A 16,307-nucleotide genomic window follows, 5' to 3' on the forward strand; every position below is an offset into this window, starting at 1 on the left:
AAACTCCAAAAATTCGAAACAAACCAATTCATTGTTGTAACAATGATTTCGAAGATTCCGATTAGTTTTTTCTTTTTTAGCAAATATAATCTGTTTCGTGAGCTAAATACAGTCAGTCAATAATGTAGTTTTAACAAGTACCGACAGTAATCAATTGTTCGACAATTGATACGAGAGCTTCCAGAACAAGTTTTAGCGAACATCGGGTAACATTACGTAAACCTAATACCGAAATATGTAATTAACTTGAAAAATTGAAGAAAGCAAAGTTATGATTAATTGGGTAAAAAATTTTATGCAACGTCTTCAAAACGAACTACTAATTTCAATTAAAGTTGAACCAAATTGATTTTCACGTTTTACCGTAAGTGTATCAATTTGCAGACCAATATCGACAACAATAGATTTGTCGGTAACTTAACGTCAAATTGACTGCAACTACCGATGAAAATTTTTTTATTGACAAAGCCTAACTATTGGATTCAAATTTACTTCCAGGAGACTTTCAAGGTCAGTGGCTGTTGATAAGATAGATTAACTCGCGTCTTTAACGTAGAGATTACTAACCATCATCAGTTGTAAATAGAGGCTACTGAGACAAGAGAAAACATTAGAATTCCGTATCTAATAATCCTATTTTTGGTAATAAAATTATACATATTGTTTTGTTTCATTATTACTTTTACCTAATCTTTCTCATCGAAAAATTCCATTGATGTTAGTGGATACTAAGAACATTATTGAGAAAAATAATGACATTATAACAACATCAAACAATAAAAACAGAAAACTAAAAAATTATGAAACGATCAGTATAAAAATAAAATCGTTATTTCTTTATAATTAGGCACGTTATCAATAAATCACTTAGTAAGAGAAAAACAATAAAAAAAATTTAATAATAGCATGCTAGCATTTCCGAAGCAATGCCCCGACATAATAAAATATTAATGAGCCAGATAAAAATACTAACCAATTACGAGTAATTAATCAAGCAATTATTATTTTAGTTACTATCTTAACTTTGTAAGCTCATTTTAATCGAAATCTCGTCCTGTTTCATCAGTATATATACTAACTGATCCACTTATCTAGTTTTATTTCGATCGTGTTACTTATGTGATTGTAGTAAAATGCATGCAATTTTAATTTTTGATTTACTGGCAATCACTACTGTTTTTGCCTTGAAGGAAAGTGAAATTTCTTATTGCACTAACTACACAGATTTGGTATGTAAATTTTTATTATGTACCTTCCAAAATAGAATATTTTCTTTATTTTAGACTTAAACAAATTCTACCAATGTAGAATAATAATTGAAATTCTTATTTTGTCAGGAATTTGTTTTTTCAAAATTAAAAACAAAATTTAAGAATTTTTCATATACAGACAAAGACTAAATTTAGAAAAAATTTTTTATTTCCGTAATAAAAGTTTATAAAGTCTTATGTCAATTTTAGTTTTACTAGAATTTAATTTGCGAAGAACTCAAAAGTATAGAAAAGCTCTCTTTGAGCTCAAAATAACATATAAATTGTATTTTTGAGCTTGAAGAGCTCAGGAATATCATCAGTGCAATTTTAAGCGCCTAGGTATGGATTTAGCGGGAAGTTGCAGGGATGGCCTTCAGGGTTAACCGTTTTCCTAATTTTTTTTTTTTAATATTTCAGCTATTTTTCAATTGACATTTTCGTATATTATTTATTACTTTTTTAAAAATTGTCAAACTTATGGCTATAATTATACTTATTGGTGATAAATAATGTGAAACCATGTTTTCAATTGATAATAATTTATGATGATAATTATCTTAATTTTTTATTGAACTTTTTGATACCCTTATTTAAATTCTTTTATTCAATAAAAATAATTTTTTTAAAATTATTTTTACTCACGTAGCCATATTTTAATAAAACAAATATTTGAATGACTTCTTTTATTAATCGCTTGCACAAAAAACTACACGTATCACTTGATTTAGCCGGGAAAAGACTGTTTTATCCGGATATATATTAATATTTAATATATATTCATATTTCTATGGTAACAATCTACGAGTAAGTATCCAATAGATAGATCCAGTAGCAATATTTTTTTTTTCCGTGGATTCTTTGAATAGTAATTTTTATGAACCATAATTTTTTATTTGTCATGGTATTTTTTGAAATAAAATCGTAATTATTGTAGAAAGTTTTTCTTCATAAATACAATCGACGGTTTAATTTAAAAATATCATTATTCATGAGTTGAAAGTATTGATTTGTTTATTAAAATTGATTTCTACAACAACTATAATCAAAAATTTCCAGTGTAATCCTGACTTCACAGAACCTTGTTGTGATAAAACATTTAAATGCTCACTCGTCCAGCCAGAAGGAAGGTACAGATGCATCAAACAAGGTATAATGTTCTCAAATTACCTCAAAACTAATAATCGTCAGCACCAATCATTTTTCAACAATTTTTAAAATTTAGTGGGACTGAGCGACACTTGTCATTACAACAGCGATTGTAGCCGAATATTATGGCATGCACATTGTTCCAGTGAGAAGAAATGTACTTGCAGATCAGACGCTATTCAAGTGGGCCAACGATGTGAAGCATTGATAGGCGGGTTTTGCATTTACAGCGAACAATGTACTTCAGAAAACTCTATTTGCTTGAACAAAAAGTGTAAATGTAGCCACCATTACCTACCCGTGGCCCATAACCTTTGCATACGAACTACGCTAGGAGTTCCTTGCACCGATAACCTATCTTGTTCAGGGATAAAAAACGCTGTGTGCTCAGACAATATTTGCAGTTGTCAATCAGGAACAATGAAAATGAGCTCAACCATGTGTGGAAAATTCTTGAATAGCATTTGCCAGCAAGATGATGACTGCGGTCCCGAGAACTCTATTTGTGTTGATAATCATTGCAAATGTGAACCAAATTTTTCCCGCGAAGGCGACTCGCAGTGTAATTCACGTATGTTAATTATTTTTATTGATATTCCATGATAAAAATTGAATTTTAAGGTATCTTATTGATGCAGCTCAACTGAAAATGCCTTGCAGCACATACACTGACTGCAATAGTTTAATCAAGCACTCACTGTGTTCAGAAAATAACAAATGTGAATGCTTTCCAACTTATTTTCCAATTAATGAAACAGCGTGCGTGCCCTATCATGAGTCATATTGTTCAGACAGCGATCCATGCAAGCTTGAAAACTCAGTTTGCATCAACAATCTGTGTCGATGTGCTTCTCATTATAGTTACATTGGGCTAAAATGCGAGCCAAGTATTTATATTAATTTGCTTATATAAAATTCTTTCATATTTTGGCACAACTTAATGCTAAGTATTCCGTTTCTCCGAAATAGAATCTCATAAAAAGTTCTCAGATATGACGATATATGACCTGTTATGACCAATTTTTATACTAAGTCATATCTTATTTATGAACACATCAAAAATTATATATGAGCATAACACACCATATCAGGCCATATGTGGACATATCAAACCATATCAGAAAATTTTTTGATGCATTATACGTCGTGCCACTGTTTGAACTATACTCAAACTAATTTTCTTCTTTAATGTATTAAGCATTTTTGGATAAACCATGTAAGCAATATACTAATGGGGACACCACAAGTTGTAAATCATTATTAAAGGGATCATGCTTTAAAAACAGTGATTGTTTTGTTGATAACAGTATTTGTATCAACAACAAATGTCAATGTAAAATCAACTATGCACCTGACTTGAATAATCGATGTGTATCAAGTAATAATTATTTTTAGTACCTTCTCGAAAATTATAAAAAAAATTAGATGATTTCTAGCTAACTAATTCTCATTGATTTTCCAGAATTAAAGACAACTTGCAATATTGACGATGAATGCAAAATAGTTTACTTCCAAAAATGTTCTATCGATATGAAGAATACTTTTAATTCCAGTTATACCTTTATGCATCATTTTGAATGCAAGTTGCAAATAGGAGACAAATGTACGCTAGATGAACAATGTAGTCCGGTACATTCTCGCTGCATTGATAACTTGTGTCAATGCAAGCCGAAATTCGTACCATCGGGAACTGGTAATAAATGTGTGTCAGGTATGTTCAAAACCAGTGGTCATCATTGCAGATACGTTTGAAACAATAGCACTTGATAATGCAACATTATTTTTTTGAATCAAGTTTACTCAAACAGAAAATGTACAACTCATGAGGACTGTGCTCACATTCTAAACGGAATGTGTTCTGATGATAATGAATGTATTTGTGAAATAAATCATGAGCAAATGGATGAGAATACATGCTTACCATTGTTGGATCAATATTGTGACAAACAGTCAAAATGTGTAACCGACAATGCTATTTGTTCCTATAATACATGTACATGTGATACTTTATTCATGCAACAATCTATTTACCGATGCTTATCAAGTGAGTATTGTCACATTGAATCGATATTAAATATTTTAACAAACAAAAAAACATGAATTCAACTTACAATTCACTAATTTTATTTCAGCTTACTTGAATCAACCTTGCAAGCTGCAAGATGATTGCAAACAAATAAAGTACGCGGAATGTTCCAAAGACAATAAATGTGTTTGTCGTTCAAATTATATTGAATTAAACGCGGTGACCTGCGCACCATTTTTAGGGGGATACTGTGAAAGCAATGAAGAATGTTTCGTTAATCAAACAAAATGCATCGATAATAAGTGTACACATGCTCCAAATTTGAGACTGCGAACCATGAAACTACATCTAGGTATGTATTCAAGTACAACGGAAACTGTATATAGCGAAACTCTATTTGACGAAAAACTCGATATAACGTAGAAAATACCAAAATTTGTTTGGTTTGCATAATTATTCCTATATTTAAACACTTTACATAGCGTCACAGACACTCTTTGTAACGAAATAATCCGCTTAACTTTGAATTCAGTAATAGACTCAAAACCATAAATATTTCTTCTACGAAGTATTGAATGCCACTAAATTATTAGAAAAGTTTTTTTATTCAATAATGATGATCCGACAATATCGCAAGATATAAATAAAATAAAAAAAAAATTCAGTTAAAATATTAGCAAAATAAAAAACGCCATGTTAAATTTACTGATCACGACTTTTTAAAACAGTAGAAGGCACTTCGTGTAATAATATGTTTATAAGCAATCGTTTATTTAATAAAAATCATGAAATTTTGTGAAATTAATTAGAAATGAAGTACTTATTCCTTGAATATTAGTCGCTATACGACTTCTCTCCGTATAACGAAAACTCTTTAGAACATAAAAATTAGGGTGGGTCAAAAAAATCGAATAATTTATTTTTGACTTTATACTCTGAAAAATAGGTTCGTAGACACCTAAAAAGAATTCTCTCCAAGTATAAGCTCTTAATTATAACGGGAAGATCCTCCGCTTTGCGGGTTTCTATTTTTTTCGAATAATCAGATAAAAAAATTTATATCTCGCTTCCAACTGCTTGGAAAAATATTCCGTGGCATAGATTTTGTGAGAAATTGAATGCTTTACAAAAAAGGTCTCTTATGACTTTTTCAAAAACTCAACCGATTAAAAGATATTCATAGTTGAAGTTTGGCTATTTTAAGGAAAATATTCGTTTTTATTATGAATTTTATAAGTCGATGAAAAAAATTATTTCGGATTGCGGAACTCATGATTTTGTAGGAAATTTACTGCTCTACAAAAATGGTCTCTTATGATTTTTTGATTAAGTGAAGCCGTTACGAGATATTCATCGTCAAACATTAACGAATATCAATATTTCCAGTTTTTGATCAATAATTCGATAAATTTTAATTTAAACTATGAGTTTCAGGAAAATTTACATAAATTTGAGTTTCGATCGATAAAGAAATGTTATAAACAATTTTTTTAATATTGTTTTCAGTCTTGAGCTTGTTTGATTGCATTAAAACAAGAAATTAGAGCATTTTTTTCGACATATAGCCAATGATTAGTTTAATTTGAAGTGAATGACATATTTCTTTGTCAAATTTAATATGAAAAGTATTGAATCAAGTGAGAAACAACCAGTATTTAACTTTTTTATAGATAAATTTTTTATTGAATTATCAATTGCAATATAATTGTCTATATTTTTAACATAACAGTACGCTATTACTATAAATAATTTCTTTTATTACAATTTGGGAATGTTTTTGATGTTCTTTGACAACTTGCAATAAGTACTGGAATTGTTCTTCATTTTTGTCAAGCATTGATTATATTCACTGACTAATGCAACAGCTCGCTCTGCTGAATCATTGACAACTTTTAGTTGTTGAAAGTATTCTTTATTTTCGAGATAACTCTCATTAGTAGGCCATAATTCAACATCGACATCAAGAAAGTCATACGGTAGATCGAAGATTTTAAAAGATTTAATGACTTTTTAGACACAAAGTCACTCAGAGTTCTCTGCGCCAATGAATTCAAATCTTTTTAGCAATTACAAATCTTTTAGCTTTAGAATCTGTACCTTCACGAGTATTAACAGCTTCAACAATACTTTTTTACTTCTAATGGAACGCCATCGTCAAACAGTGATAAAATGGCAAGTTCATCGCTCAAATACCATAAGTGCGAAATCATTTTTTCACACGTAGCTGAAGAAATCAAAGGATTGATATGTTTGTACTCCAATAAATTTTTCATAAACTGCAAGTCATGATAAGCAGCAGTTGTTGCAGAAGTTGATGAAAACCAAGCTTTTAAATACAATGTGACTATAAAAATACAGAAATGACGAAGACCATGCAATTCTTTCTGAGAGAGTTTGAATTCATCTCTGAATAGATACATTTTCAAACTATAAATGGCCTTAGCCATCCATCTAGCATGATGAACAGCACCAGGACGTTTGAAAGAAATCTTTTCTTGAGGCATTTCTCCAAGGAAAATCAATGATAATTCCAATAATTCTTTATCTAACTTATTATAACATTTCTTTATCGATCGAAACTCAAATTTATGTAAATTTTCCTGAAACTCATAGTTTAAATTAAAATTTATCGAATTATTGATCAAAAACTGGAAATATTGATATTCGTTAATGTTTGACGATGAATATCTCGTAACGGCTTCACTTAATCAAAAATCATAAGAGACCATTTTTGTAGAGCAGTAAATTTCCTACAAAATCATGAGTTCCGCAATCCGAAATAATTTTTTTCATCGACTTATAAAATTCATAATAAAAACGAATATTTTACTTAAAATAGCCAAACTTCAACTATGAATATCTTTTAATCGGTTGAGTTTTTGAAAAAGTCATAAGAGACCTTTTTTTGTAAAGCATTCAATTTCTCACAAAATCTATGCCACGGAATATTTTTCCAAGCAGTTGGAAGCGAGATATAAATTTTTTTATCTGATTATTCGAAAAAAATAGAAACCCGCAAAGCGGAGGACCTTCCCGTTATAATTAAGAGCTTATACTTGGAGAGAATTCTTTTTAGGTGTCTACGAACCTATTTTTCAGAGTATAAAATCAAAAATAAATTATTCGATTTTTTTGACCCACCCTAATAAAAATGTATCCAGTCCCTTGAATTTCGTTAGATAGAGTTTCCACTGTATATGATAAATTCCAAAAACAGGCGATAAATATTTTTTACATCTGAACATAGCAGCTTCTCGGACGCGTAAATGTCAAGATGATGGAGATTGTCTTTTTGTAAAAAACGGAATATGTTCTTCGAATGGCGAATGTGGCTGTAAGCCGAATCACATTTTAGTAAACCAGACACTGTGTTTACCACTTTTGAATGAAGATTGTTCAGATTCTTCATGCATTGTCGATAATTCGTATTGCATTGAAGACCAGTGTGAATGCGCGGATCATTTTGTGCAGCATTCAAATGACAAATGTTTACCAAGTAAATGCCTATTTTCGTATGCGACTTGGAATTTTGGTGATAACTGTAATCTTTCCTTTAGCTTGGTTGAACGAGCCTTGTAAAACTGATGCCGACTGCAGAGAAATAAAGAATGCAGTATGCTCAAAGAAGAAAACGTGCGTTTGCAAAAAGTCATTTAATCAATTCAGCTTGACCAGATGTACATCACTTTCTGATGAGTTTTGTACGACAAATAAGGATTGTCCAGTGAAGAATTCAGCATGCATTAAAAATTTCTGTAAATGCAACCCTGGTTTCGATCAACTCGACGATAATCAATGTATACCACGTAAGTAACGTCAAAAATTTTTAGATTCAAGAAAGATATTTTTTTTTTAACTTTACCTTTGTTTCCAAGTATTGAGTGATTTTAATTTAAAAAGTTTGCTTTTACATGAGAGAATTAAAATTCTTGAATAAACAGAAAGGTATTATCGATTTGTTACAAGAATTTTATCGAAATCAACAATTTCTCAGATTTTTTTTCCCTCCTATTCCATTCAAGTCAGATACACGGAAAAAAGTAAACTGTAATAAATAACAGTCGATTTATAATAAGTAATGATCAACTGCTAAAAATTACCACTTCAAACAGTAAAATCATTATTTTACTATTCACATTGTAATATTTACAATTTAAACCTTACAATTTACTCTTTACATGGAAGAAAAATTCTATTTCAAACAGTAATATTCGCCATGTAAATGTCTAAAATGTTAAAGTATAATAATTAAGAATTCAGACTTTAATATTTATCATTTCGTACCTAAAAAATGATCTTATGATATGTAAAAAGTATAGAATAAAGTTAGTAAATTTCTAATACAAGCAACGTCAATATTTCCAAAGTAAAATGGTAAATTTTAAACGCAACGCTAAAAATCAAACTGTAATTATTGACTTGCTTAGACTGGTAAAATGTATATTTTAAAAGTATAATTTTTACTGTTTGAAATATTAAATTCTCCCAGAGTGAGACCCCCTTCTCTTTCATCTGAGTTCCCCTTCTCTTCATAATATAGACTATATATTGAAATGGCAATTTTTACTGTTTGAAACTGTAATTTTTAAAGATAAAAGAGTCGTTATTTACTATAGTGACAACTACTAATTACTTATTTTGGATATTAAATTATAAATTGTGGCTTTTATACTTTCTACATTAAGTTCTGTAATATTTACATTTTTGCCACCCCGCGATGTCCGCTTTACTGTTTGAAACTATAAAAACTAACCGGAATCCGAGTGAACATTATAGTTTACTTTTTTCCGTGTACTATTCAGAATATGTAAAACTCAGATTTTCATTTTTGTAAAAGATTTTTCAGCATATTAAATAAAAAAAATTATACTGGAGCAAAAAAAAATAAAAATTGAATTTTTTTTCTAATTTTTGAGAATTTTTGTTGGGTTAAGAATTTTCGGAATCGATTGAAGATAATATTCTTTTAAATCATGACAGAAAATATCCTGATAGCCTTACTTTCTGTGCAAGAACATGCAGTACAGTATAAGTAAAGTTATCGTAAAGCTTACGAAGTCTTTATAAATCAAAGTTGTATGCAATTTTATGAAAACTTACGGCTGGATTTGTAATGCAAGTTAACATCAAGCGTGTAGTCAATTCTTTTACTGTAACTTTACTAAAGGACCTTACACAAGCCTTGACGCCAAATTACAGAGGAACTTACTGTCAACTTAACTGAAACTTTTGCTTTTTCAACTTTTTAGTTGGTTGTCGACTGTGGACGCAGATCAACTGCAAATTTCAGTTAGCGTGGCTATCAGGGTAATTATCGATTGAAAATATGAGTCTTTTAGACTATGAAAGAATTTAAGACAACAAATTCTCGAAAGTAACCGATTGTAATAAAAATGATTTTATTTTTCGGAAAAATAATATTTTATTAGAATTAAGTTATTTTATTAGTAGATAGACAAATCATATACCCTACTCCTCACTCCTTTCTATCGGTTGTCGGAATAGTGACAATGGGGAAACCACAGAGAAATCACAGTTCGGCTACCGAAGTGACCCCCGACGGTTGGAACTATTCGAACAACCGTCGGAGCTCGAACCCTTGCCTCACGGCATGATGTTCGAACGAATGAACAAAATGTCTTAGTCCGCTCGGCCGTCATTCCGCTCACTGTTATTTTATTATTATATAATCAATGTCTAAAAACATTTATCAATAAATAACTTTTCTTATTAGGAATTTCAATAAAATCATGTTCTTCCGATCATGATTGCTCGGATATTAGTAATTCGTTCTGCTCAAATAAGAGATGCACTTGCAAGAAAAATTACGTTGCAATAAACATTACAATGTGTTTGATACGATCCTCCGTTTCTTGTTATGACGATACTGGTTGTTCTGAGATTAATGGATTTTGCTTTCAAGGACAATGCTTGTGTAGGCTGAATCATGACATGATGTTCGGTGAATGCGTACCGAGTAAGACTTAATTTTTCTATACAAAATATTTTATCATTTTCACGAATCATGAGCATCAGCTATCTATTCTAATAACTACTGTAATTCCAAAAAAGAGTCACTAGGAGGATCCTGCCGATGGAGACTAGATTGCAGCTCAATACCCAATGCGGTATGTTCCAATGATAAAAAATGTATTTGCGGAACTAATTACTATGCACTAAGCAGATCTTACTGTGCACCGAAGATCGGTACAGAATGTTCGAATGTAAGTCCTTGTGAATTTGATAACTCTGAGTGTTTTCAAAGTAGTACATGTCAATGTCAACAAAGCTTTTATGCTGCTTCAGAAACGCAGTGCTTATCAAGTGAGTAAAATTTTTATTCAAGGAGGATATTCTGGTCTAGAATTATAAAAAAATCGATTTTCAAAATTCAAACCTTTAAGAATATGTCTTTTCAAGAATTTTTTGAAAATCCAATTACTTCCAGAGATATAGCTACTTTAGTAACGTAAAATTTAGATAGTCTAGGTGGAGTCTAAAACTCTGAACACATTTTTCTAGAAACTATTTTATTTCATTACTTATTAGGTACTTTTTATTTAAGTATAAGTGAGTTTTCTTATGTATAACACAAAAGGGTTCCATGATTTTTGAACCCCCAACAAAATATCCTCGACAAATTATCCCCGGACAAAATATCCCCAAGACAAAAAATCCCCGACAATTAATCCTAAATAGCCGGAATTTTTAAATGAAACGATAAACCACCAAATAATAATAATGAAATAATTAATTTATTTAAACAATTTTATCGTTTATATCAATATATAAAATTGAGAACCCTTACAACACTAGATGATATTAATTATGTAATATCATTTAATGACTAATATAATACTTATTACAAATTAATTCACAATTTAAATAATACGGTTTTTTAATCGAGCAAATTTTTAATCAAGTTATAATCATGGTTTTCGTGTATATTTATTCATACACTAACAGGGTGATAGTGTTGCGCCCTTTTAACATGGTTTTTGTGTGTGTTAATTCGACATTAGACTAACACATACGCTTGTTACCGTGTTTTGCCCTTTTATCATTGTGCTTTTTAATAATTTTTAATAACTATAACGAATTTGAAGGATAAGTTGTCGAGGATTTTTTGTCTTGGGGATATTTCATCGGGGATATTTTGTCGTGGGATCAAGACGCTTGATACCAATAAAACTCCTATTTATTTATCTATGTGGATTCTAATCTCTTTAATGTATCTGGTCTCCAGACGAATTGCGAGAATTTCCCCGGGCCTCTTACAATGAGTTGAACAAAAAACTTCATGTTCACACTCGAATAACTTTCACTAGTGTAAAAAATAAAAGGGAATTATTATCAATTTTCATGATTAATTAAATATGTAAAGAAAAAATCTTTACATAACATCAACTTCTCAAATCAATTTTTTTTTAATATCCTCATCTCCATGATGGAACGTTGCGAAATAAAATTAATTTCTTGTATTTGTTTATAATTATTCTATTGTTAAGTTTATTACTTCAATTTAATCTGGTACTATGAAGTACATAATTTTCTTTCTATTGACGTTTATAGAAAATTGAAAATAGTATCACAGTTATTCGTTAATACTATTACATAATTGAGATTTTACTTTAAGAATTAAAGATCGAATAAATAAAAATACCTTCCTTAAAATTTTTTGAACAATAAGTAAGAATATCTTCCTTAAAATTTCGAGAAGCGATGGAATAGAATTCAAATGCCTAATTTCATTGTTTGATTACAGAGACAGCGGTGTCTTCTTGTAGCAATGATCTGGAATGTGGAGAACCCTGGCACGGAGAATGCTCAAATGAAAAAAAGTGTTCATGCAAAGAAAACAATGTGGCGATCAATATTTCAACATGTTATCCGATTCTAAAAGGTCTCTGCTGGCGCGACGATCAATGTGTCATACAAAATTCTGTATGTGTCGATTATCATTGTGATTGTAAAGTTGGCTACATTTCCGTCGCCAATAATTTGTGCATCAGAATGAGTCCGTGAAAATGTTTTCTTTTATCAACAACATCAGTACCTTCATAACCCGCTAAAGCTCTGCAATTTTAGCCCAGCAGAGAACATCTATCGGCAACAGCCAATCCTCTTTTATCTCTCGCTGACATTATTTTCTGAAGGTTCAAACTGCATTATCCAAAGCAAGAAGCTTTCTTATCCACAAACACTTACAAAGAAGACTTTTTTACGCCTAGTGATGTCTTCAAGATGACTAATCATATAAATAATTAGAATTAGTACTAACAATATTCAATTTTTGATACTTAAGAAATAAATTTAAGAAAATCGTACATTTCATAAACAGGCATTATAATTTTCGGTGTATGAAAATTTTTGGAACATATGAACCAGTGTTGAGAGGCTTATAGTGAGAGCGCAATGACCCTAGATTCACCATCTCATTTGAAATTTCAAATTTTTATAAGATCTATGAACCTAAATGAATTATTTATTAACTTAATTTGTAAATAGTGATAAAAGTTTATAAGTTAAAGATCAATAAATCAATTTAACTGTTTTGTTATTTAAAATTGTCTTAAATAACTTGAACATAGAAGCTCAATGAGCACTGTTATTATAAAAATGTTCAATAGTAATAAAAACTAAAAGAAAAATATATTCATTAGCGTTTATCGATGTCTTTTAATAAAAACAAACATTAAACATTTTTCATTCTCCTTTTACCATTCTACCGTTTACCACTCTCCCGGGAATGGTATCAGAGTACGCGCAATTATTAATGAATCGCAGCTTTGCAATTGGCATAATGAGCACCACTCGATTTCTGCTACTTATAGGCTTGCTATTATCTGCTCTGAGCTGAAGTAGTATGCATTGATGTGCAAACAATGATACACTCAACCGCAAATTTAATGCGGAAAACCGTTTATTTATACATCATATTCGGGTTTGTTAGTCAATTACAAAAGCATTGGCTTTCTATTTTGTTACAATTTGTACAGAAATCAGACTTTATGTGTTTTTTAATTTAAACTTAAATATGAATTGTTGTTGAATAAAATAATTTTATACATTTTTCTTCTTACTTTTACGTTATAATAATTCTATTGAATCAAAAAATAAACTCTATTTTACGAAATTTAATAATATGACGTTTCAATCTTTATTTGTTTTGTTGTCATTTTTGTAGGAAAAGCATAATTAATGATTTTGATTTCTTTGTTCTAGGCAGACATGTGTTATTTTTTTTCTTTTAACCTAAATAATAACGGCAATAATATATTACTATAAAAACAAAGTGGATTTTTCTGGAAAATGAAATTTGAAAAAAACGAGAAATTTAAATTTAACTTTTTTTTTTAATTTAAATCGAAAAGAAAATAGTAAAATTCAAAAATGCACTACTCATGATTTTCATTGAACTTCTAATAAAAAATATATTATTTACTACACAGAAAAAAAAATTAATTTGAATCAAGTAAATAATTTTGAAGTGCTTCATCATTTTGATTTGAGTAAAAAAAATTTTTAAACGAAGAAATTTTTCTTGGTTTAAGTAAATTTTACTTGATTTAAAAATTTTTCGTCTTTTCGAAATTATTTTCTTGATTCAAGAATTTGTCTCTTGATTCAAGTTAATTTTTTTTTCTGTGTAGTTTATAGAATAAAGTGGGAAAGAAGGAAATTTTATGTTATCAAATATTTACGTTCTTTATATTCAAATATTTCGCGGTATTTTCTTTACACAACTCAGTTCCAGCTGTTACTATAACACGCATGCGCATCATACGAAACAAAATTTACCTTATGTATTAACATATCATAACAGTCTTTTTGGGTCGTAAAAATCTTAATCTACGCGGCAAGGGTCAAATATCAACCAAGATGGTTTTTAAGACCAGCGTGTTATTCGAACCCACGCCTGGCCGGTGAGCCAGTCTGAGCGCTCTGTAGACCATGCGCCTTAGACCACTCGGCTAACCTCACCGGTTAAAAATCAACCTTGATTGTTTAATTTTCCGGTCAAATTCAGGGACGGAACTTAATTTTGGTAATATTTAATTGGTAAAAATTTTACTAACTAAAAATTGATTTAAAGATTTTAAATGACCCTGAGAGTGATTCGTTACTTTGCGTCAGCAAAATAGCAGAAATCTGCAATGATAAGAAAGTCGCTGGGCTGTAGTCTAAACACCAGTGTGAGATCTGGGCCCCGACGACTCCATCAGGGTATAACCCGAGATGCAACGTCAACGATTGTATAATTATTCCGCAGATAGTCAATCGAAGACGAGTCCCGAAGCTGTGAGGACTGACTCCGCTTTTGGCTTTTTACTTATTTTTATCAGAAATTAATTTTAATTTTAAATTATGAGTTTTCTTTTAAATAAACTTACAGGGGTGCACGCTTGATAGCGTGGCTTCCCTTGTTTTCCTGAAGTTCAGCGTTCAGTTAAAATCCTTCACCCGCGACCAATGACAGGCCCACCTGAAGGTTATTGACACCCTTACGAGGCCAAACTTGGACTTAATTGATTTAAAATTGACTACCCAAAATTTGGAAACGTTACAATTGAAATATTCGTTTGATACTATATAAATTGTATTAATTTCCTTGTACTAACGAGAATATAACAATGAAAACAGTTGCTGAGAGGAGACGAAAAAAGTTTTTCGAACGTAGAGCACTCTCTAATTATTCGCATTATGACAAAATCTTTATTACGCCATACTGTTATGTTTCAAATCACGCGTTTACGATGCACCATCTATGTACGTCAATTCCCTTTTTTGACAACATAAGCTGACGAAAAATTAAAAGATCAAACATTTTTTTAACGGTTTATTCTTAACTTCTCATTTTTTCATTCAATTATATTGTAAAAAATATTTTTTTTTCCCCTCCGGGCGTAAAGTGTCAATTTTAGAGCCGCTGCGCTAAACGAAGTTTCCGCTTTACGCCTTCGTCGAGGAAAAAAATAGTATACACTCCGCGGGAAATAAATAAGAAAGCCTCAGATCACATGTTTGTTGACCTCGGCTTCGCTTCGGCCAACAATTGCATGTGCTCTGTGACATTTCTTACTTTTCTTCCCTAGGGGTGTAATATACTATTTATTATACTCGCTCCAAAAGTTCAACTTTTGACCGCTGAGTGGCGTCCGTAAAGGGACTCTTCTAGAGACTCTACCATACCATCTTTTTTTCACGGCCTAGGCCGTGAAGTTATACCCCCTCCTTTTTTTTACAAACTTTTCGAGTACACCCAGACGAAATTGAGAGAGATTGTAAAAAAAAAAGTCACATTCTAGTGTACCGACCAATGATTGTCAGTAAATCTTAAAAAGTTACTATTGAGTGGCGCTAAGTATTTCTCTGCTGGCAGTTTATTATGAAGCGGACTTAATGTTAATAAAATAACAATCACGCCATAAATAAATATTAATAAAAAGATAATTAATATAAAATTAAGTTTTGTTGCCCTTGTGAAATTTCATAAAATGTAAATATGTCATTATTTGCCTCCTATCCCTCAAAAGTTAAGCTTATGGAGCGATAATAACATAAAATATCGTATGTCATTCGGTCGTTAAGTGGCGATTTTGACGACGTTTTTTCGATATTCGCTTTAATGATTGTGACGCGAATGTTCGAAAACAAGCGTTAAAATTACGCCCATTTCAAACCTTCCCGCTGCAAACCTTAAGCTCATATCGAAATATCGTCGGTGTCAGAAAACCGCCATTTCACGGCATTATGATATAAATATCTATATTATGATTCACAATTTAATGGTAAAAAATGCATTAAAATTTTGCGTACTAACCAGAGTATAATAATAATTGCTACTATACAGAACAACTACTCGAGAAAAACAATATTTC

The 16,307-nt window shown here is 30.6% G+C and overlaps 1 protein-coding gene and 1 long non-coding RNA gene across 4 annotated transcripts in view; one reads left to right on the forward strand and one right to left on the reverse strand.

Moving 5' to 3' along the window:
• LOC141528167 (uncharacterized) overlaps positions 1 to 16,307 on the reverse strand; it is a 177,171-nt gene that overhangs the window by 79,703 nt on the left and 81,161 nt on the right. The window lies entirely within an intron of this gene.
• LOC141528395 (uncharacterized) lies at positions 2,820 to 13,003 on the forward strand. Its single transcript, XM_074244444.1, has 10 exons — positions 2,820 to 2,970; positions 3,038 to 3,286; positions 3,862 to 4,110; positions 4,195 to 4,443; positions 4,532 to 4,777; positions 7,673 to 7,921; positions 7,983 to 8,231; positions 10,160 to 10,402; positions 10,498 to 10,749; positions 12,191 to 13,003. Exons 1-10 carry the CDS (start codon positions 2,820 to 2,822, stop codon positions 12,448 to 12,450), a joined length of 2,397 nt encoding a protein of 798 aa, XP_074100545.1. The 3' UTR covers positions 12,451 to 13,003.

Source organism: Cotesia typhae, unplaced genomic scaffold (assembly GCF_013202065.1).
Source record: "Cotesia typhae breed Kobodo isofemale line unplaced genomic scaffold, CoteBio_Ctyphae contig_43, whole genome shotgun sequence".
In the NCBI taxonomy this organism is placed as follows: domain Eukaryota; kingdom Metazoa; phylum Arthropoda; class Insecta; order Hymenoptera; family Braconidae; genus Cotesia; species Cotesia typhae.